At 43.1% G+C, this 25,077-nt stretch overlaps 1 protein-coding gene across 5 annotated transcripts in view; it reads right to left on the bottom strand.

Annotated features, from left to right (window-relative positions):
* The window catches only part of PTCD1 (pentatricopeptide repeat domain 1), a 71,938-nt gene that overhangs the window by 37,523 nt on the left and 9,338 nt on the right, over positions 1-25,077 (bottom strand). For all 5 annotated transcript variants that reach the window (XM_068244869.1, XM_068244871.1, XM_068244867.1 and 2 more), the window contains exons 2-3: positions 21,399-21,839; positions 4,539-4,679 (exon numbers count right to left, since the gene is read on the bottom strand). In XM_068244869.1, the coding sequence (XP_068100970.1) occupies positions 4,539-4,679; positions 21,399-21,797 (540 nt within the window). In that variant the 5' untranslated portion in view covers positions 21,798-21,839. The remainder of the gene's footprint in view (positions 1-4,538; positions 4,680-21,398; positions 21,840-25,077) is intronic.

A 25,077-nucleotide genomic window follows, 5' to 3' on the forward strand; every position in this document is an offset into this window, starting at 1 on the left:
GGTTCCCACTAGAACGCTGATAAAAACTAGCATTTTTGCCTGGTTAGAGTAGGACTCACCAGATCGTGGACACTGTGACGCAGTTGGTGAGCTTAAACGCGTTAAAGCCTAAGAGCCCCTGTCACGTGCTGCAGCGTGTGTGTGTGTGTGTGTGTGTGTGTGTGTGTGTGTGTGTGTGTGTATATATATATATATAGTGGGTTGCAAAAGTATTCGGCCCCCTTGAAGATTTCCACATTTTGTCACATTACTGCCACAAACATGAATCAATTTTATTGGAATTCCACATGAAACACCAACACAAAGTGGTGTACACATGAGAAGTGGAATGAAAATCATACATGATTCCAAACATTTTTACAAATAAATAACTGCAAAGTGGTGTGTGCATAATTATTTGGCCCCCTTTGATCTGAGTGCAGTCAGTTGCCTATAGACATTGCCTGATGAGTGCTAATGACTAAATAGAGTGCACCTGTGTGTAATCTAACGTCAGTACAAATACAGCTGCTCTGTGAGGGCCTCAGAGGTTGTCTAAGAGAATATTGGGAGCAACAACACCGTGAAGTCCAAAGAACACACAAGACAGGTCAGGGATCAAGTTATTGAGAAATTTAAAGCAGGCTTAGGCTACAAAAAGATTTCCAAAGCCTTGAACATCCCACGGAGCACTGTTCAAGCGATCATTCAGAAATGGAAGGAGTATGGCACAACTGTAAACCTACCAAGACAAGGCCATCAACCTAAACTCACAGGCCGAACAAGGAGAGCGCTGATCAGAAATGCAGTCAAGAGGCCCATGGTGACTCTGGACGAGCTGCAGAGATCTACAGCTCAGGTGGGAGATTCTGTCCATAGAACAACTATTAGTCATGCACTGTACAAAGTTGGCCTTTATGGAAGAGTGGCAAGAAGAAAGGCATTGTTAACAGAAAGCATAAGAAGTCCTGTTTACAGTTTGCCACAAGCCATGTGGGGGACACAGCAACCATGTGGAAGAAGGTGCTCTGGTCAGACGAGACCAAAATGGAACTTTTTGGCCAAAATGCAAAGCGCTACAGTGGAGGAAATAATTATTTGACCCCTCACTGATATTGTAAGTTTGTCCAATGACAAAGAAATGAAAAGTCTCAGAACAGTATCATTTCAACGGTAGGTTTATTTTAACAGTGGCAGATAGCACATCAAAAGGAAAATCGAAAAAATAACCTTAAATAAAAGATAGCAACTGATTTGCATTTCATTGAGTGAAATAAGTTTTTGAACCCCTACCAACCATTAAGAGTTCTGGCTCCCACAGAGTGGTTAGACACTTCTACTCAATTAGTCACCCTCATTAAGGACACCTGTCTTAACTAGTCACCTGTATAAAAGACACCTGTCCACAGAATCAATCAATCAAGCAGACTCCAAACTCTCCAACATGGGAAAGACCAAAGAGCTGTCCAAGGATGTCAGAGACAAAATTGTAGACCGTCACAAGGCTGGAATGGGCTACAAAACCATTAGCAAGAAGCTGGGAGAGAAGGTGACAACTGTTGGTGCGATTGTTCGAAAATGGAAGGAGCACAAAATGACCATCAATCGACCTCGCTCTGGGGCTCCATGCAAGATCTCACCTCGTGGGGTGTCAATGGTTCTGAGAAAGGTGAAAAAGCATCCTAGAACTACACGGGAGGAGTTAGTGAATGACCTCAAATTAGCAGGGACCACAGTCACCAAGAAAACCATTGGAAACCCATTACACTGCAATGGATTAAAATCCTGCAGGGCTCGCAAGGTCCGCCTGCTCAAGAAGGCACATGTGCAGGCCCGTCTGAAGTTTGCCAATGAACACCTGAATGATTCTGTGAGTGACTGGGAGAAGGTGCTGTGGTCTGATGAGACCAAAATAGAGCTCTTTGGCATTAACTCAACTCGCTGTGTTTGGAGGAAGAAAAATGCTGCCTATGACCCCCAAAACACCGTCCCCACCGTCAAGCATGGGGGTGGAAACATTTTGCTTTGGGGGTGTTTTACAGCTAAGGGCACAGGACAACTTAATCGCATTAACGGGAAAATAGACGGAGCAATGTATCGTGAAATCCTGAACGACAACCTCCTTCCCTCTGCCAGGAAACTGAAAATGGGTCGTGGATGGGTGTTCCAGCACGACAATGACCCAAAACATACAGCAAAGCAAACAAAGGAGTGGCTCAAGAAGAAGCACATTAAGGTCATGGAGTGGCCTAGTCAGTCTCCGGACCTTAATCCAATAGAAAACCTATGGAGGGAGCTCAAGCTCAGAGTTGCACAGAGACAGCCTCGAAACCTTAGGGATTTAGAGATGATCTGCAAAGAGGAGTGGACCAACATTCCTCCTAAAATGTGTGCAAACTTGGTCATCAATTACAAGAAACGTTTGACCTCTGTGCTTGCAAACAAGGGTTTTTCCACTAAGTATTAAGTCTTTTATTGTTAGAGGGTTCAAAAACTTATTTCACTCAATGAAATGCAAATCAGTTGCTATCTTTTATTTAAGGTTATTTTTTCGATTTTCCTTTTGATGTGCTATCTGCCACTGTTAAAATAAACCTACCATTGAAATGATACTGTTCTGAGACTTTTCATTTCTTTGTCATTGGACAAACTTACAAAATCAGTGAGAGGTCAAATAATTATTTCCTCCACTGTATGTGTGGCAGAAAACTAACACTGCACATCACTCTGAACACACCATCCCCACTGTCAAATATGGTGGTGGCAGCATCATGCTCCCCCCCCCATCTCTTCAGCAGGGACAGTGAAGCTGGTCAGGGTTGATGGGAAGATGGATGGAGCCAAATACAGGGCAAACTTGGAAGAAAACCTCTTGGAGACTGCAAAAGACTTGAGACTGGGGCGGAGGTTCACCTTCGAGCAGGACAATGACCCTAAACATAAAGCCAGGGCAACAATGGAATGATTTAAAATAAAACATATCTATGTGTTACAATGGCCCAGTCAAAGTCCAGATCTAAATCCAATCGAGAATCTGTGGCAAGATCTGAAAACTGCTGTTCACAAACGCTGTCCATCTGAACTGACTGAGCTGGAGCTGTTTTGCAAAGAAGAATGGGCAAGGATTTCAGTCTCTAGATGTGCAAAGTTGGTAGAGACATACCCTAAAAGACTGGCAGCTGTAAATGCAGCAAAAGGTGGATCTACAAAGTATTGACTCAGGAGGCCGAATAATTATGCACACCTCACTTTGCAGTTATTTATTTGTAAAAAATGTTTGGAATGATGTATGATTTTCGATCCACTTCTCACATGTATACCACTTTGTATTGGTCTTTCACGTGGAATTCCAATAAAATTGATGCATGTCTGTGGCAGTAATGTGACAAAATGTGGAAAACTTCAAGGGGGCCGAATACTTTTGCAACCCAATATATCTATCTATATATATATATATATATATATATATATATATATATATATATATATATATATATTTGTAGCTCTAAAAACAGACTAAAGGGCATCAGCACATAAAATAACTGAGATCTGCAATAAAGTGGGCAGAGGCTCAATCGTAAACAATAGATCTCCTCCGTTTTATCCACTTTTACCTTGCTGGCGCCTCTGTTCTCCGTTTGCTGTACCGTGTCCACCCCTGGTGGAGGGATGATCTACCTCTTTTCTAATCTACAGAGAGCGACTTCTTAATCCTGAGTGAGGACAGGCCTTATCGCCTCACCTGCCTATACAGTGGTTGCCTTCGTGGTAACCCACGTTTGTGAGTATACTCTTCTCACTAATTATCTGACAGTTGAATCACCCCCGTCAGGTGTGCAAGATTGCGGTGGGGGCGTGTGGATACAGCAGTATAGTGAAACCTACGCCCTGGCAGACATAGGAGGAAGGGGCAAACAAAGCTTAGATTTCCTGTGTCTGCAAGTGATTAAAAACAATGATCATTTGGAGAGTGAGCATTGTTTCTAGAGATACTTCTGCACTTGCACTTTATGTGCTTTTATATGCATGATTAATTGGATGGGCCCATTTCAGGATCCATGATGTAAGTACCTATTGTTCCTTGATTTGATCCCATTGTTTTACCATTGCCATTGCTCTTTCATATATATGGCAATGGTCACCTGTCTGTGTCTCTGAGCACTACTTGACTGCCGGAATTGGCTGATTTTGGGTACAGGAACAGGAACCCAGATTGAAGTTTGCATTTGTTGTAAGTATCAAGGTTGCATTACCATAAAAACAACACTTGCCAAAACTTTCTGCACTAGGTCAGTGTTGGTTTCTATTATATTTGATTGCTCTCTGTGAAGTACTGGAAAAGGGACCACATATTAATTTCCCTTGTGTTGCCTACAGCGTTTAGACTGAAATCAGAAGAAGGATAAATATTGCTTTTATAAAGGAATTCTAATAAGGATTTTGACAGACATGTTAAAAAAACCCGGTTTATTTTATGTTAGCTGATCAAATGCTGAATTAAAAGATGACAAAGGTCATACAAACTGTAAAACAGTGTTAATGTTATCTATGATACCTACATTTGAGTACAATTGAAATGCCTTCTTAATATATCCACTTCTACCACATCCACCAATAAGAACAGTGTAGTTATATTCTTCAGGTTGCAGCCGCTCCTCTTGCAACATCCTTACCTCAAAGAGCTCCAGGGCTTCTGCTAGCTGCAAATACAATGTAGAAGACAAATGTAGGTATAGATGCTTTAACATGCAAGAAATGTCTACAGCTAGCATTCTATTAAGAGAAATCATAATTACTGATAATGCCTTTGTAAACAGCATCTCTCCCTCTTATAGCAGCCTATGAAGTAGATGTAGACTGGAATGTAACATCACAAGCAAGTCAGTCAGTCAGTCAGTCAGTCAGTCAGGAACAGCGTATACACATTTCCCTGCTAGTTATATTACAGCAATATTACAGCTCATCTAGTTACCTGTTAACTAATCAATTTTTTCTACTTTACTCAGCTTCTCCTCAGTCGCAGCCAGTTCAGCCTGATTGGCTGAAGCCTCTATCCCTCCCACGCCTATTCCTGATTGGCCACATCAGAGTATTACGTCTGCCTCCTTCCCGCACTCCCTCTGCATTCATGGGCATCCGCTGCCGCATCTATGGGCACCACCACCTCCATGGGAACCCCTCTACTGCTGACACATCCATGGGCATCCCCCCACATCACCTTCTACCCCGCAGTATTACAGATCGCAGCGGGGAGGAATAAAAGCAGCACACACAGACTTACATCATCATGGTTCCAGGCGCTGGAGTTCCCGCCTATACTCTCTGCACTAACGCCGCCCTGTACGGAGGTAGTTCAGAAAGTATAGATGGGAACTCCAGCGCCTGGAAGAACCATGAGTAGTTGAGTCTGTGTGCGCTGCCTTTATTCCTCCCTGCTGTGATCTGTAATACTGCAGGGAGTAAGGGAGGAATTGACATGAGGATTGGCTTCAGCCTGAGGGACCCAAGATGGCCCCTGGAATAGAATTCTCCTTACTACATAAAAATCACTGAAATCAAAACGTGGACAGTGCAATACATCTGTTATGTAAGTAGAGCAAGTATTATCTACTTACACATGTGGGTTTTTTTTTCCCAGCATAGTATGGCTGATAGCTCCTCTTTAAAAGTTGAAACTAATATATGAAATAGACTGATTATTCACCACACCACAACAGTTTTGAATGGCCTTTTCCTGACAATGTTCTCCAGGCTGCGGTCACCCCTGCTGCTTGTGTATCTTTTTCTTCCACACTTTTCCCTTCCACATAACTTTCTATGTGCTTTGATACAGCACTTTGAGAACATCCAACTGCATTTGCAATTACCTTTTGAGGCTTTCCATAATTATGAAGGGTGTTAATTATGATTTTCTGCACAACTGTCAGGTCTTTCCCATGATTGTGATTCCTGCTAAACCAGACTGAGCGACCATTTAAATGCTCAGGAACTCTTTGCATGCGTTTTGGATGAATTAGCTGATTAGAGCCTGACAGTTTGAGCCTAGAATATTGAACCTCTTCACAATATTCTAATTTTCTGGGATTTCTGTTATGGGGTTTTCATATGCTGTTAGCCACATCCATCAAAATTATAACAAAGGCTTGAAATCTCTTCATTTGCATGTAATGAGTTTATTTCATATATAAATTTCACCTTTTAAGTTGAATTACTGAAATAAACAAACTTTTGCACAATATTCAAATTTTTTGAACTTGATGAAGACTAACAAATTAAAGACTTACATACCTATCACCTGACCGAACTGATCACAAGCTTCTCCACGAGTTCCCCAAGACATGACCATTACTATTTTTGATAAATCCCACTTAACCACTTGCCGACCGCCTTAAGCCGATGGGCAGCGGCAAGGGCTGGGCCCAAATGACCGCAATACGCCCATTGGCGGCGGTGGGCGTGGTTATGCGCCGATCGCGTCACGCGTGACGGGATCAGGCGCCGGCGACAGGCTCCGCCCCCCTTGCGCAGTAACCCGCCAGCCGTTCGGAAGCGCCGGCGGGTTGCTAGCCCTTAGAGCGCCGCATGGAAACAGTATAATATGCTTTGTAATGTATACAAAGCGTATTATACAGGCTGCCTCCTGCCCTAGTGGTCCCAGTGATCGAGGGACCACCAGGGCAGGCTGCAGCCACGAAGGTAAGCACCCAAGCACACTGATCTCCCCCCCCCCTTCCCTCTGATCGCCCACAGCACCCCTCAGAAAACCCCCTGCCAACCCCTCAGACCCCTGTTTGCACCCAATCACCCCCCTAATCACCCATCAATCACTCCTTGTCACTATCTGCCAACACTATTTTTTAACTAGTCCCTAAACTGCCCCCTGGGGGCTCCTGATCACCCCCCCCCCCCCACACACACACACACACACACACACACACACACACTCTCTCAGATCCTCCCCAGACCCCCCACGTGTACTGTATACATCTATCCTCCCCTGAAATCACCAGTCATTCACCACCTGTCACTGCCACCTATCAGATCAGACCCTAACCTGCCTCTTACGGGCATCTGATCACCCTCCAACATCATCAGATCACCCGCAGACCTACCCTCAGAAGTGCATTGTTTACATCTGTTCTGCCATCTAATCACCCACTGATCACCTGCCCCTTGCGGGCAATCTGATCACCCACCCACACCAATAGATCGCCCGCAGATCCAACGTCAGATCACCTCCCAAGTGCAGTGTTTACATCTGTTCTCTACCCTAAACACCCACTAATTACCCATCCATCACCCCCTGTCACTGCTACCAATCAGATCAGACCCCTATCTGCCCCTAGGGCCCCAATCACCCTCCCACACCCTCAGAACGACCTCAGACCACCCCAGACCTCCCCCCCGTGTACTGTATACATCTATTCTCCCCTGTAATCACCTGTCAATCACCCCGTCACCCCCTGTCACTGCCTCCCATCAGATCAGACCCTAACCTGCTCTTACGGGCATCTTATCACCCTCCCACCCCATCAGATCGCCCGCAGACCTACCCTCAGATTACCTCCAAAGTGCATTGTTTACATCTGTTCTGTCATCTAATCACCCACTGATCACCCATCAATCCCCCCCTGTTACCACCTGTCACTGCTACCTATCAGATTAGACCCCTATCTGCCCCTAGGGCACCCAATCACCCGCCCACACCCTCAGAATGCCCTCAGACCCTAGCCCTGATCACCACGCCAGTGCATTGCTTGCATCTATTCCCCCCTCTAATCACACCTTGAGACACCCATCAATCACCTCCTGTCACTACCTGTCACCCCCTAGCACACCTACCCATCAGATCAGGCCCTAATTTGCCCCGTGTGGGCTCTGATCACTCGGCCAATCCCTCAGATCCCCCTCAGAACCCCTTCCGATCACCTCCCCAGAGCATTGATTGCATCTATTTTCCCCTCTAACCACCCCCTGAGACACCCATCAATCACCTCCTGTCACCCCCTAGCACTCCTATCCATCAGATCAGGCCCAATACAACCTGTCATCTAAGAGGCCACCCTGCTTATGACCGGTTCCACAAAATTTGCCCCCTCATAGACCACCTGTCATCAAAATTTGCAGATGCTTATACCCCTGAACAGTCATTTTGAGACATTTGGTTTCCAGACTACTCACGGTTTTGGGCCCCTAAAATGCCAGGGCGGTATAGGAACCCCACAAGTGACCAGATTTTAGAAAAAAAGAAACCCCAAGGTATTCTGTTAGGTGTATGACAAGTTCATAGAAGATTTTATTTTTTGTCAAAAGTTAGCAGAAATTGATTTTTATTGTTTTTTTTTTCACAAAGTGTCATTTTTCACTAACTTGTGACAAAAAATAAAATCTTCTATGAACTCACCATACTCCTAACAGAATACCTTGGGGTGTCTGCTTTCTAAAATGGGGTCATTTGTGGGGTTCCTATACTGCCCTGGCATTTTAGGGGCCCTAAACCGTGAGGAGTAGTCTAGAAACCAAATGCCTCAAAATTACCTGTGAATAGGACATTAGGCCCCTTAGCGCACCTAGGCTGCAAAAAAAGTGTCACACATGTGGTATCGCCGTACTCAGGAGAAGTAGTATAATGTGTTTGGGGTGTATTTTTACACATACCCATGCTGGGTGGGAGAAATCTCTCTGTAAATGGACAATTGTGTGTAAAAAAAAATAATCAAAAAATGGTCATTTACAGAGCTATTTCTTAGAGATGGGAAGTTCGGATCTTTTCAATGATTCAGATGATTCGAATCGGATCATTGAAAAGATCCGGATCTTTGATCCGAATCTTGGATCATTTTACTAGGGAAGCATTGGGGGGGTGAAATGACTAGCAGGACAGGACTTTCCCTGCGGTGGACAGAGAAGGGGAGGGGGGTGGACACACAGAGAAGGGGAGATGTGGACAGACGGGCAGGGAGTGGACAGAGAAGGGAGGAGGGACCAGCAGAGAGCAGAAATGTTTGTTTGCATGCAATACCCACATGCTGCAATCATATGATTTATGCTTTACATATATTTCACCTATATGTTCATCTGTATACTTTGAATCCAAACGTCGCACAGTAAAAGATAGCATTCCCCAAAGCATTCCCAGAAGTGAAGTGCAGCTGTTTAGAGCAGTGCAGAAGGATCATATTGCACTGCAATCACAGTGCCTGCCCTGTCATTCTAGCTCAGCACGTCTACAAAGTTACTAAGCTGTTCTTCTGAGCCAAAAGTTTCCCATTTGTTCACTATGCAGCACAACTAGGAACAGACAGCCTAAAATGCGCAGCACATTACAGCCAGTACGTGTGCTCTACACATATCTGGCAGTGGCACCCATGTCCCCTCTCCAATCTACCTGTCACAGTGTCCCTGCAAGGCTGGCTCCCCTGGAACTGAGCGATCCATCTCTGCTCTGCTTCCAGGACCCCCCTGCCCGCTGAGAGGGGGCGTGTCACTCCTGCCCCCACCCCTTTGTGATCCGAATCACTCATTTTGATGATTCGGATGATTCGACTCACAAAAGAGATTCGGATCAGAGATCCGAATCGTTCATGATCCGGACAACACTAATATTTCTCCCACCCAGCATGGGTATATGTAAAAATACACCACAAAACACATTATACTACTTCTCCTGAGAACGGCGGTACCACGTGTGGCACTTTTTTGCACCCTGAGTGCACTAAGGGGCCCAAAGTCCAATGAGTACCTTTAGGATTTCACAGGTCATTTTGCGACATTTGGTTTCAAGACTACTCCTCACGGTTTAGGGCCCCTAAAATGCCAGAGCAGTATAGGAACCCCACAAATGACCCCATTTTAGAAAGAAGACACCCCAAGGTATTCCGTTAGGAGTATGGTGAGTTCATAGAAGATTTTATTTTTTGTCACAAGTTAGCGGAAAATGACACTTTGTGAAAAAAAACAGTAAAAATCAATTTCTGCTAACTTGTGACAAAAAATAAAATCTTCTATGAACTCACCATACTCCTAACGGAATACCTACCTTGGGGTGTCTTCTTTCTAAAATGGGGTCATTTGTGGGGTTCCTATACTGCCCTGGCATTTTAGGGGCCCTAAACCGTGAGGAGTAGTTTTGAAACCAAATGTCTCAAAATGACCTGTGAAATCCTAAAGGTACTCATTGGACTTTGGGCCCCTTAGCGCAGTTAGGGTGCAAAAAAGTGCCACACATGTGGTATCGCAGTACTCAGGAGAAGTAGTAGAATGTGTTTTGCTGTGTATTTTTACACATATCCATGCTGAGTGGGAGAAATATCTCTGTAAATGACAATTTTTTTTATTTTTTTACACACAATTGTCCATTTACAGAGATATTTCTCCCACTCAGCATGGGTATGTGTAAAAATACACCGCAAAACACATTCTACTACGTCTCCTGAGTACGGCAATGCCACATGTGTGGCACTTTTTTTGCATCCTAACTGCGCTAAGGGGCCCAAAGTCCAATGAGTACCTTTAGGCTTTACAGGGGTGCTTACAATTAGGCATCCCCCAAAATGCCAGGACAGTAAACACACCCCACAAATGACCCCATTTTGGAAAGTAGACACTTCAAGGTATTCAGAGAGGAGCATATTGAGTCCGTGGCAGATTTCATTTTTTTTTTGTCGCAAGTTAGCAGAAATGGAAACTTTTTTTTTTGTCACAAAGTGTCATTTTCCGCTAACTTGTGACAAATAATAAAATCTTCTATGAACTCACCATGCATCTTAGTAAATACTTTGGGATGTCTTCTTTCCAAAATGGGGTCATTTGGGGGGTATTTATACTATCCTGGAATTTTAGCACCTCATGAAACATGACAGGTGCTCAGAAAAGTCAGAGATGCTTCAAAATGGGAAAATTCACTTTTGGCACCATAGTTTGTAAACGCTATAACTTTTACCCAAACCAATAAATATACACTGAATGGTTTGTTTTTTTATCAAAGACATGTAGCACAATAAATTTGGACAAAAATGTATACAGAAATTTTGCTTTATTTGAAAAATGTCAGCACAGAAAGTAAAAAAATAATTTTTTTTGACAAAATTCATGTCTTTTTTGATGAATATAATAAAAAGTAAAACTCGCGGCAGCAATTAAATAGCACCAAAAGAAAGCTGTATTAGTGACAATAAAAGGAGGTAAAATTCATTCAGGTGGTAGGTTGTATGACCGAGCAATAAACCATGAAAGCTGCAGTGGTCTACATGGAGAAAAAGGCTCTGGTCCTTAACCTCCTTGCCGGTCCAATTCCCGCCGGCAAGGAGGCAGCGCAGCACTTTTTTTTACATGATAGCCGCTGAGCGGCGGCATCCCCCCACCCACTCCGATCGCCTCCGGCGATCGGAGTAAGCAGGAAATCCCGTTCAGAACGGAATTTCCTGCAGGGCTTCCCCGGTCGCCATGTCGACGGGGCGGGATGACGTCACCGAGCTGAGCTCGGGATAACCGGCAAGGAGGTTAAGGGGCGAAAAGACTGTGGTCCTCAAGTGGTTAAAGCATACCTGATCCGTTGTTCAGATATTTAAACTAAGCACAGCAACCCTGTGCACTGTCCTTTGTCCTGCACTCTCACCCAGTCCACATAATCCTCAGCAGAAAAGTCTGAATTTCAATTTTTTAAACAGGAAGAGGTCCCACTCAAGTCACTTTCCTGCCCATTCACGCCCCTTTTCCGCCCCACCAAGCTTGTTCCCAAGTGTCCTGAGCATGAGGTTTAAAAATGACCGAAAGATTGTGCGGACCTCAATCGTTTATTTGGCTACAAGTGTCCTGAGCACGCTTTCGGAGGCTGAGGAAGTGCTGACCTAGAAGTTCTTCCCGGGGTTGGTGCCATTTTACAAATGTAGGCGCGAGTTTGTAGAAGAGAGTGGTGGTCAAACAGGGCACAGGAGTGACGAAAGAAGATGCCAAACATAATCTACAGACTGTCTAACCCAACATGGAGCAGTGCACACACTCTCACACAGGTCGTCACATCCCTCTGGACAGTTGCCCATTACATATGACTTGTTTGCGGTACTTTTTAACAGGTCAACTTGGGCCATATCCTGATATGCATTTATAGCTCCCTTGGCTCCCCTTGGGATGAATATAAGTGACTGTAGTTCAGTTATCTTGCTGGCTGTTTGAAGTGTATTGTTGAACCTGAATTTACCATGGTAGAGATTGATAGGTCTTCATCTTATACTCACATGTTATATGTGCATCTGAGGAAGTGGCTGTGTAAAAGCTGAGAAGTGTGCGTCCAACTGTGCTTTCTATTCTGTTAACCCAACATGCTGTATTGGCATTTTTAAGCTGAATTCTATCTGGAAGGTTATATGTACGTATTAATTTACCTGTATCGCTCGTATTCTATATTAAAATTTATGTTTTACAACAATACTTGTCACAATTAAACCCTCCTTTATGTTATTCTTGATTTACACATTATCTGCAGGGGGTAAGTATTATGCTCATATGTCCATTTCATTGACTTTTGTTCAGGTCAGGTATGCTTTAAAGTGAATCTGAACTTAAAATAAACGTATGAGAGAATCATTGTATGTGTAATCAAAATGGGAGGAGGTGCCCCTATGTAGTATGCAATGGGTACATTTGTGAAATGAAACAATCTTACCTCAGGTGGTAGGTTTAAAGATGATCATTTTATGCATCTGCATGCATGAACTGGGAGCGGCTATATTCTAAACAGCAGCCATGACAGTATGATGAATGTCATTCAGTTGCTGAAGGCTGAAGTCCAAACTAAATGAACATTTTAAACTGGGCATATGAGTTACCCTTTTTATGCCTGTCATAATATATCAATACCACACCCCTAAAAATGTATATTAAATTGAAAAGGAGTGATGAAAGGTTAAACTCATCGCCAAGTTTTTATTTATTTGTGTCTACTTCCAGACTGAGGAGATTTTCCTTTACTGATTGTGCACCACTACAACCTACAAAAAACATTTCTAAATTCCCACTTGCTTTGATGGATATGCCACATACCCCATACCCTGGTGGGGACCTTAGATCTGTAATGACCCATCAGTGGCGTACTTAGGGCATTTGAAACCCGGTTCTGTGTATTATAAGATTACCATCCAATTCGATGATTTTACTGAATCGAAGGAAGATCAGTGCAAGCATGCCGAATTGACGATTCTATGCACAGCAGCAACATGGGACACAAATGGGGAAGAAGAAGCAGTTGGACACTCGTGGCGGCCATACATGTGAGAGATTTTAATGCAAGGGCGGGGGAGAGGTACATTAACTTTTGGAGGGACAGCGGCGGAGGCAGCATCATAAGGCTGATTCTCAAGAGCTATCATGCTGAAATCGATCAGGAATCAGCCTATGGTGTATTGGCAGCCAACAGATCTCTCAGATCAGATTCGATCAGAGAAAGATCTGTCTCTTGCTATACATTATTAATTTTCAATGTAATTACAGGCCTCTTTTAAAATATGAAGATTCCAAGATAACAGATAATAATAAAAACTTTATAGAAATTCTAAATCCTTGTACACACGCTAGACTCTAGGGACACCTGTACACACACTGGATTATTGGCCAAAATGAACATGTAAAGCTCAAGCACATCAGGTCTTTAAGCTACAAAAATGAGGGAGTACATTAACCCCTCATTACGCTGCCTGCTGGGTGTTTTCCACTGTCCTTCCTCCCAGCCCTACAGCAAAAGCTTATCATTTTTCCCTTGGTAATGCAAAAAAATGGCTGACATTTTGTTATTATCGCTTCTGCAGCAGGTGCTGCTGGCAGTAGTAGTGCTGCAGCTCAGGCAGTTCTGATCTCTTTCCATGCAAGCTGCATAGCTTTGTCTGCCTTTTCCTGCTGTCAGCTTGTGACTGATTATCATTCACCTGTGTGGGAATCTGCATGTCTGCAGATCCTGTTCTGTTGCCGTTTGTGGATTGCGTTCATCTCTGCGAAGAGATAGCGAATCCTTCTGAGTCCTGTTCCCTGTGTTGCTCCAGTCCTGGTCAGTGTTCTTGCTTGTGTCATATATCGGTTCGGATATATACATATGTTAGTCAGACGTTACAAATAGTTTCATTGATAGCTGTAATTGTAATACGCTAGGAAAACTTACTTATTGTTGTAATGATCGCTGCTGCAGCAGGTGTTGCTGGAAGTAGTAGTGCTGCAGCTCAGGCAGTTCTGATCTCTTTCCATGCAAGCTGCATAGCTTTGTCTGCCTTCCCCTGCTGTCAGCTTGTGACTGATTATCATTCACCTGTGTGGGAATCTGCATGTCTGCTCCCATTGGATGACCTCAGTATAAAGATCTGCTTCCTGCAGGACTCCTCGGGTTTTCATAGCTTCAGTTTAAGCCTGTCTTGCTGTCGCTTCAGCCCTCGATCGTGTTTCTTGTTCTAAAAGATACTTTGCTGGTTTTGCATCATATATTGGTTCATTGCCCATATATATGCATACCAGCACGTTTATTATTTTCCTTGTATTTGTGTTACGTTGATACATCAGTGTCGCTGATGTATACGTACACGAACTGTTTATATCCTGTGTGCAGTTAGTCAGCTTTCCAGCACGTTTTGGTAGTTTGCGCGTATCGTGAGCACCCGTGCTGAGCTAGTATCCTGCTCCTGGTCCTGTTCGTGGATTGCGTTCATCTCTGCGAAGAGATAGCGAATCCTTCTGAGTCCTGTTCCCTGCATTACTCCAGTCCTAGTCAGCGTTCCTGCTTATGTCATATATCGGTTCATTGCCGATATATACATATGTTAGTCAGACGTTACAAATAGTTTCATTGATAGCTGTAATTGTAATACGCTAGGAAAACATACTTATTGTATATTTGTCTGTGTTACGTTCATCTATCTTGATCCTGCTATTTCCTGACTATCCTGTCCTGTCTTTGTGAGGCACGCCATCGCTGCAATCGCATTGGCTGCCTCATTCCAGTCTGTCTTGTTTTGGACGCTTGCTGTCGCTAAGTAGCCGCTAGCTAGCAAGCGTTCATTCTGTCTACCTGTCCTGATCTCCTCAGTTCTGGTTTATGCGCTCAGCGCTACTTTGCGCTGAGACGTTATAACGAAAGCATTGTTTGTGGCTGTCAGATCTGCACCGGCTCTGTGCGCCACAATCTCCTATTGGAGTCAGTCCTCCCCTCCACTATACTAGGGATAGCCTGTTTCCTTGTGCTGGTGTGTGTACCTCCTCCACGCCAGCTCATGCGTTGCATGCTGACTGTGGCGAATACACCACCAAGCCTTACAATTGTATATTTGTCTGTGTTACGTTCATCTATCTTGATCCTGCTATTTCCTGACTATCCTGTCCTGTCTTTGTGAGGCACGCCATCGCTGCAAACGCATTGGCTGCCTCATTCCTTGTTGTGGACGCTTGCTGTCACTAAGTAGAAGCTAGTTAAGCAAGCGTTCATTCTGTCTACCTGTCCTGATCTCCTCAGTTCTGGTTTATGCGCTCAGCGCTACTTTGCGCTGAGACGTTATCACGAAAGTATTGTTTGTGGCCGTTCGGATCTGCACCGGCTCTGTGCGCCACAATCTCCTATTGGAGTCAGTCCTCTCCTCCACTAAACTGGGGATATCCTGATTCCTTGTGCTGGTGTGTGTCCCTCCTTCACGTCAGCTTATGTGTTGCATGCTGACTGTGGAGAACACACCACCCAGCGTGACATTATGATAGCCCCATTACCAATCCCCATTGTGGGGGGGATTTCCAGAAATTATGACACTGTTTGTCAGGGGTCCTGCTCCTTTAAAAAAATTTGAAAAGCTTGGCCCTGAAGTTACAGACACATTTATAACAGAATTGGTTAAGGTTTTGGCCAATCCCGACTTTCGGGCTTCTGCAATTTCTAACTGGTCTGATTGGATCGTTTGCGCTCTTTTTAAGGGCAAGCTTTTTGATTGGGCAATCAATGTTTTAGATCACACTCAGTTTAGACAAAGTCCTTTGCAATTTATAGCTTTTGTAATTCACAATTGGTTGCGCATAGATCCATTGCCTTTTCCTCTTAATGAGCTTTTGGCAGCAGGTCAATCAGCTGCTCCTTCAATTGCTTGCAAAAATAATCAGCACGCAGAGAGTAGTTCTGATAATTTCCCTTCAGCTTTGAATAAACCGTCAAAGGCAGCAGGGTCTAAAGCCAAACGTAAACCTTCTAAGAAACGTGTACGATCAGCAGAGTCGTTATCTTTAGCGACTGCGCATCAGACCTGTAATGAGATTCAGCCATTAACAGATAATGAAATGCAATTGTCTTTCGGGGGAGTTAAATGGACTTATGAAACTACTAATGAACTTTCATCACTGGCCAAGGAAACTTTCGGGCTTCTGCAATTTCTACCTGGTCTGATTGGATCGTTTGCGCTCTTTTTAAGGGCAAGCTTTTTGATTGGGCAATCGATGTTTTAGATCACACTCAGTTTAGACAAAGTCCTTTGCAATTTATAGCTTTTGTAATTCACAATTGGTTGCGCATAGATCCATTGCCTTTTCCTCTTAATGAGCTTTTGGCAGCAGGTCAATCAGCTGCTCCTTCAATTGCTTGCAAAAATAATCAGCAAGCAGAGAGTAGTTCTGATAATTTCCCTTCAGCTTTGAATAAACCGTCAAAGGCAGCAGGGTCTAAAGCCAAATGTAAACGTTCTAAGAAACGTGTACGATCAGCAGAGTCGTTATCTTTAGCGACTGCGCATCAGACCTGTAATGAGATTCAGCCATTAACAGATAATGAAATGCAATTGTCTTTCGGGGGAGTTAAATGGACTTATGAAACTACTAATGAACTTTCATCACTGGCCAAGGAAAATAAAGATTTGTGTCTAAAAGAATTATCTGAGTATGATTATGAAGAGATATTACAGAGTATTGAACAGATCAATTTATTTGTGCAGCAAGGGAAATTTGCATACACTACAGTTCAACACTTGCTACAAGTATTGGAGATCCTTAGGAATAAGAAATCTGCCAATCGCCTGCTAAATAACCCTATACATGTTCCTGCCACAATCTGTGATCAGCCTGAATGTTCAGATGTTAAAGAGACACTGAAGCGAAAAAAAAATGATGATATTATGATTTGTATGTGTAGTACAGCTAAGAAATAAAACATTAAGATCAGATATATCAGTCTAATTGTTTCCAGTACAGGAAGAGTTAAGAAACTCTAGTTGTTATCTCTATGCAAAAAAGCCATTAATCTCTATGACTTTCAAAGTCGTGGAGAGGGCTGTTATCTGACTTTTATTATCTCAACTGTAAGTGAACTAATTACTTTTCCTCTGCCAGAGGAGAGGTCATTAGTTCACAGACTGCTCTGAAAGACTAATTTTGAATGCTGAGTGTTGTGTAATCTGCACATATTATAGAATGATGCAATGTTAGAAAAAACACTGTATACCTGAAAATAAAAATATGAGGATATTTTCTTTGCTGCTAATCTTCTAGTAATTATTCATAGTACACAACCAATTCACTATATCATATATTTTTTTTCGCTTCAGTGTCTCTTTAAGTATGCATGGGATCCTCCATTTGAGAAAGGAGAGATGGAAGCCCTGGTCTGTGAATGGAAGCGTGATTCAAGTTCATTTTGTCAATTCTACAGTGCAAAGAGTGAATTAGTATTGAATGTGTGCATTAAGTCTGCCTAGAACCTAATAAAAACTGGTGTGTGTGGGTATGACTTTGTGGCTCCGTTGATCGATGTGTGGGAAATGATTTTGGATGGTTTTTATGTGATTCAGTCAGTTGATACCAGGGAAAGTACCCTGTCAGTTGGAGACTGTCCCACTTCTCCAGTTCCTGAGTTCCTACCTTGTCCAGTGAATGTCCCTGTAATTCCACCCTGTACCATGGATAACTCAGTGTTATTTCCCAGAAAAACAGAAGCTACTGATATTTCCTTAACCTTGCCCTGCACAAATTTATCAGCAGAGGTTCCAGAGGTCCTGCTGACTTCTGAGTCCAGCCTAGCCAGTACTCATGAATCTTTGTTCAGTGAAACAGACATCAGAAAATCTTTGCCTGCCTCTGCAAACACTTCTGTAGAATTTACCTGTGTTAATAAAGTTCAACTCCTGTCTGATCCAGCAGATGCCAATAGATGCACTACATTAGTTTCTGAGTCCCAGCAATCCTGTCTAGAAACCTCAGAACCCCAGCATCTGAATTTCCCAATTTTACAATTGAATAGTGATTCAGATGTGCAAACATTGTGTCTTGATCTTCCTGTTTCTACACCTCGCTCTAGTTTCGTGAATAGCTCAGAGCATTTGCTATGTGAACCCGAAATCACAGAATTATTACCTTGTTCAGAAAATGTTCCAGTAAATTTGCCCTGTACCATGAATTGTGCAGTAGATCTCTCCAATGAAGCTCAGGTCACATAATCAATGTGCTGTCCAGCAGGTGCTTCCATGGTTTTGCCCTGCAATATGGACTATTCAGTGATCCTGTCCAGTGAAGCTGTGGTCGCAGAGTCTCATGCTTCACCCTGTACTTTGGATACTTCAGACCCTCTAGCAGAGGAGTCTGAGGCACTGCTTACTTCAGTTGGTGTTGCAGTAATATTCACTTGTTTAGCAGCTGTTTTGGAATTACAGTCTGCTCTAGTAAAACTTGAAGAATATCTGCCCAGTGAAGCAGAAGCCATTGAAACATTGTCTTTGTCAGCAAGCGTTTTTGATACCTTGCCCTATACACAGTCTGATTTAGCTAATGATGTTGAGTCCCTCTCTGATATTACTGTAGCCAGGGAACTTCAGCCCTGTCCTCTGAATGTTTCAGAAGTCTTGCCCTGTAACATGGATGATTCTGATTCTCTGGAAAGGGTAACAGAAATCTCAGAATTTCAGTCCGGTTTGATGAGTGTTCCTGAAATCCAGCCCAGTATCCTGAGAAATTCTGGTTCTCTGGCCGGTGTGGCAGAAGTTCCAGAGTCCCCTTCCTGTCTAGTGAATCCCTCAGTTTTGCCTAGTCCAGTGGGGGTTTCTGCAATACTGACTTGTTCTGCAGCCCCTCATGAGCTCCAATCCAGTGTATTAGATGAGTCTCTGTCCAGTCCAGAGGAAGTTGTGGAGTCCCTATCTAGTTCAGTGCGTACATCAGAAGAGTTGTTCTGTCTTATTAGTGCCCCTGAACCTGATTTGTTAATAACCTTGCTGGAATCAGCGACATCTAAGTCTGATCCTGCATTCTTTTGTGAGAGTCCAGTAGTTGCGAAGTCTAGTCATGATGGATTTTTTTGGCCAGTCATGGTTTTGGTCCTATCTTGGCTGACCCTGAGGCTCACAGTTCCTTGACATGCCCAGAGGTTTCTCTTGTGCCAGTGTGCCCAGATGTGCTTTGTGCGCCAGAATGCCCAAGTGTGTCTAAGGTGTTAGCGTGCTCAGATGCTTCCTTAGGAGAGACATGTTCTGATGTTGCCAGTCTGCCTGCATGCCCAGAGATGGTTCTGGTCCTTGAAAGCCCTGATCTTGATATTTGTCATTGTAACCCTGTCTCGGGAATTGCCCTAGGTTCCATAGGGGTTCTTGATAGTTCTCCATGTGAGCCTAAAGGGAGTTCTGACCTTTTGGGATCTCTGTGGAACTTCAAAGTGTTCTGGAAGATCTCTGAGGAAACTTGTCCTGGTACCTTGGACTGGTTCAACAGTGGGTTTTGTGTTGGTAAGGACAGTTCCGGTGGGCATTGCAAAGGCTTTGGCATTTTTGGACGGTCCCTGGAAGGCAGTGGGTATCGCTCAGAGAGCTTCGGGGGGCTTTCTTCTGGAAATCATGGTTCCGATGGGTGTCACACTGGGGCTTGTAGTACTGATGGGCATGGTTCTGTAGGTTCTGGTTTTGATGGGTTCAGTCTTGTGATGACTGATTCTGGATTTTGGTCTTGCCGGGCTGTCCCGGTCATCATGAATAATCAGTTAGGTTATTTCCTTGGGAATGTCAGTTTTGAAAGGCGTCTAGTATCCGCCTTTAAAGGAGGGGGTACTGTTATGATCGCTTCTGCAGCAGGTGCTGCTGGCAGTAGTAGTGCTGCAGCTCAGGCAGTTCTGATCTCTTTCCATGCAAGCTGCATATCTTTGTCTGCCTTTCCCTGCTGTCAGCTTGTGACTGATTATCATTCACCTGTGTGGGAATCTGCATGTCTGCTCCCATTGGATGACCTCAGTATAAAGATCTGCTTCCTGCAGGGCTCCTTGGGCTATCATAGTTTCAGTTTAAGCCTGTCTTGCTGTTGCTTCAGCCCCAGATCGTGTTTCTTGTTCTAAAGATACTTTGCTGGTCTTGCATCATATATTGGTTCATTGCCAATATATATGCATACCAGCACGTTTATTATTTTCCTTGTATTCGTGTTACGTTGATACATCAGTGTCGCTGATGTATACGTACACGAACTGTTTATATCCTGTGTTCAGTTAGTCAGCTTTCCAGCACGTTTTGGTAGTTGCGCGTATCGTGATCACCCGTGCTGAGTTAGTTATCCTGCTCCTGGTTCTGTTTGTGGATTGCGTTCATCTCTGCGAAGAGATAACGAATCCTTCTGAATCCTGTTCTGTTGCCGTTTGTGGATTGCGTTCATCTCTGCGAAGAGATAGCGAATCCTTCTGAGTCCTGTTCCCTGTGTTGCTCCAGTCCTGGTCAGTGTTCCTGCTTGTGTCATATATCGGTTCGGATATATACATATGTTAGTCAGACGTTACAAATAGTTTCATTGATAGCTGTAATTGTAATACGCTAGGAAAACTTACTTATTGTATTTTTGTCTGTGTTACGTTCATCTATCTTGATCCTGCTATTTCCTGACTATCCTGTCCTGTCTTTGTGAGGCACGCCATCGCTGCAAACGCATTGGCTGCCTCATTCCAGTCTGTCTTGTTTTGGACGCTTGCTGTCACTAAGTAGTGGCTAGTTAAGCAAGCGTTCATTCTGTCTACCTGTCCTGATCTCCTCAGTTCTGGTTTATGCGCTCAGCGCTACTTTGCGCTGAGACGTTATCACGAAAGTATTGTTTGTGGCCGTTCGGATCTGCACCGGCTCTGTGCGCCACAATCTCCTATTGGAGTCAGTCCTCTCCTCCACTAAACTGGGGATATCCTGATTCCTTGTGCTGGTGTGTGTACCTCCTTCACGTCAGCTTATGTGTTGCATGCTGACTGTGGAGAACACACCACCAAGCGTGACACATTTCATCTGAGATATTTTACCTATCAGAATAAATTTACATTTGACTACACAAGATAGGATGTAGCTATATAAAAAGTTAAGAAAAATAATAAACGCAGGCAAACCTATCAACCAGAATAGGGTGGCTCTATATCTCAATTACACTTAGACAGTAATTTATTGGTGCTTCCATGACAGTCCCCTTACCTTGCCTTCTTTTATTTTGGCCTTACATTGTAGGAAGTACCAATATTGGGTGTTCCTTCTTCCTTTGTGCATTTTTTGAACACTTTTCTCTTCTTCGTCCTCTTCATCTTCAGCAGACTGAATGTTGTAAAAATCTGTAGATTTTATAAACCTTGTTCTTGAAGAATACCTCTGTGACAATGTGCCAAAATCATCTTGCGAAGGATGTGAATCGCTGGGTTTAATGTCATCACAATAATTCCTGGTCATTGAATGTATGACTGGTTGACATAATAAAAGACAGTTTTTTGACAGAGTCCTTCTATGAATTGTTCTAATTAGACTGCATGCACAATGGTCATGTAGAAAAAAACCAAACATCTTGCTGAAAAAAGGTATTTTGGCATGTAACTGCAGCATGCTAAAATTTCTTCTAATTGACTGTTGTTGAATTCATGTAACCTACAGTGTGGGAAAAAAAAAGTCAACTGTAAACCAATAGAAGTGACACAGAGAAACAGATCTTTTTATTGATTTTTTGCTAGCTTCTAAAATATTCTTGCTGGCGTCTGAAATGGGCAGAGTGCCTCCTAAATTCTGTGCCATTTCCATACATGTATTTATAAATTCTTGTTTACAACTATAATATTAAACATGCTGGATGGCCACTGTACTGTTCTGGGGTTGTCCCATTTGTAGCTCAGGTGCCAAAATAAGGGATAGAATCCTAAAATGTTGTGCCTTGTATGTCACTGTGTACAGCTGAAACAACGGAATAATCCCATAACAATTAGTTACATAGTTATTTGGGTTGAAAAAAGACATACGTCCATCGAGTTCAACCAGAGAACAAATCTGTGATTCAGGTTTGTTTTTTTCTGAACTCCAATTATCTAGGCAAAGAATGTGGAGTAGTTACTTAAAAGACCTCTGTCACGAAAATCTTAAAATTTTAAATATATGTAAACATACAGTATTAGAAGTACATTTCTTCCAGAGTAAAATGAGACATAAATTACTTTTTTCCTATGTTGCTGTCACTTACAGTAGGTAGTAGAAATCTGAAAGAACTGACAGGTTTTGGACTAGCCCATCTCTTTATGGGGGGTTCACAGGGATTTCTTTATTTTCAAAAGCACTTAGTGAATCGCAGTTGCTCCGTCCACCTGCCAAAAAAGTATACGGTGAGCACAGAGGCTGGTCACCATCTTTGTATAAATCTTTTTCAGGGAGTGTCTTTATAAAGAATAAAGGCCATGCTGAGAATCCCCTGTGGAGAGATGGACTTGCTCAAAACCTGTCGGTTCTGTAAGATTTCTACTACCTACTGTAAGTGACAGCAACATAGGAGAAAAGTAATTTATGGCTCATTTAACTCTGGAAAAAACGTACTCTTATCTGCCCCGATTCTTCATTTCAGTAAGTTTGTGTTCAAATTCCAAGAAGAAAATCAAACCTGTGAAAACATTACACAATGCCATTTTTCTCTTCTTCTGATTGCCTAAAATATGAATTTTACCCATCCCTTCCTGCTTTTCTAAGCTGCTCCTGTCACCATCACTACTCAATTGATACTGGCTTTGTGGGTACCAATTTTAAGTTAGGGTGGCCATATATCTAGAGATTGACCATCTGATTTGATCATTCTATCAAATCAGATGAAAATGACAATTCGGCCGAAATAGGTCAAATTTTAGACAGAAAATCTCTGGCTGACATAGTCAACAGTGTGTAAACAGCATGCGATATTGGGACGAGCAACGAACGCAATGGAACCCCAGGTCGCTGTGCCCCAAAATGTAAGTGTGCCCCCCTCCTCTTTCCCATCCATCAAAATCTCTCACCTGTCCAGCAGCTTTAGCTTCCTCCATTTGTGTCCCACATGGCTTCCACATACAACATTAGTGCGCGTCTGATGTTACACACGCACCATGTGCTATGTCCGGCAGACACGTGGGATGTGAATTGGAAGAAGGAGCAGCTGGACACTAGCAGCGGCCGGACAGGAGAGAGATTTTAACGCACAGGTCTCTTCCTTGTTCTGCCCATCCATGCTCTCTCATAATATCTTGTTTGGACTACTGTAATATACTACTTTTTGGTCTACCAACTAAACTGCTCATGACCAGTTCTGATGAACTTCTTTGTGCCAGTGAGCACTTTAACCACTTGAGGACCGTGGGCTTTACCCCCCTTAAGGACCAGGCACTTTTTTTCCATTCAGACCACTGCAGCTTTCACGGTTTATTGCTCGCTCATACAACCTACCACCTAAATGAATTTTGGCTCCTTTTCTTGTCACTAATAAAGCTTTCTTTTGGTGCTATTTGATTGCTGCTGCGATTTTTACTTTTTATTATATTCATCAAAAAATACATGAATTTTGTCAAAAAAATGATTTTTTTTAACTTTCTGTGCTGGCATTTTTCAAATAAAGTAAAATTTCTGTATACATGCAGCACAAAAAATGTGGACAAACATGTTTTTGATTAAAAAAACCCATTCAGCCTATATTTATTGGTTTGGGTAAAAGTTATAGCGTTTACAAACTATGGTGCAAAAAGTGAATTTTCCCATTTTCCAGCATCTCTGACTTTTCTGACCACCTGACATGTTTCATGAGGGGCTAGAATTCCAGGATAGTATAAATACCCCCCAAATGACCCCATTTTGGAAAGAAGACATCCCAAAATATTCACTGAGAGGCATAGTGAGTTCATAGAAGATATTATTTTTTGTCACAAGTAAGCGGAAAATGACACTATGTGACCAAAAAAAAAAAAAAGTTTCCATTTCTTCTAACTTGCGACAAAAAAAAATGAAATCTGCCACGGACTCACCATGCCCCTCTCTTAATACCTTGAAGTGTCTACTTTCCAAAATGGGGTCATTTGTGGGGTGTGTTTACTGTCCTGACATTTTGGGGGGGGTGCTAATTTGTAAGCACCCCTGTAAAGCCTAAAGGTGCTCATTGGACTTTGGGCCCCTTAGCGCAGTTAGGCTGCAAAAAAGTGCCACACATGTGGTATTGCCGTACTCAGGAGAAGTAGTATAATGTGTTTTGGGGTGTATTTTTACACATACCCATGCTGGGTGGGAGAAATATCTCTGTAAATGACAATTGTTTGATTTTTTTTTTTACACACAATTGTCCATTTACAGAGAGATTTCTCCCACCCAGCATGGGTATGTGTAAAAATACACCCCAAAACACATTATACTACTTTTCCTGAGTACGGCGGTACCACATGTGTGACACTTTTTTGCAGCCTACGTGCGCTAAGGGGCTCAACGTCCTATTCAATTTCCGCTAACTTTTGACTAAAAATAAAATCTTCTATGAACTTGTCATACACCTAACAGAATACTTTGGGGTGTCTTTTTTTCTAAAATGGGGTCACTTGTGGGGTTCCTATACCGCCCTGGCATTTTACGGGCCCAAAACCGTGAGTAGTCTGGAAACCAAATGTCTCAAAATGTCTGTTCAGGGGTAGAAGCATCTGCAAATTTTGATGACAGGTGGTCTATGAGGGGGCGAATTTTGTGGAACCGGTCATAAGCAGGGTGGCCTTTTAGATGACAGGTTGTATTGGGCCTAATCTGATGGATAGGAGTGCTAGGGGGGTGACAGGAGGTGATTGATGGGTGTCTCAGGGGGTGGTTAGAGGGGAAAATAGATGCAATCAATGCACTGGGGAGG

This window comes from Hyperolius riggenbachi, chromosome 7 (assembly GCF_040937935.1).
Source record: "Hyperolius riggenbachi isolate aHypRig1 chromosome 7, aHypRig1.pri, whole genome shotgun sequence".
NCBI lineage: Eukaryota > Metazoa > Chordata > Amphibia > Anura > Hyperoliidae > Hyperolius > Hyperolius riggenbachi.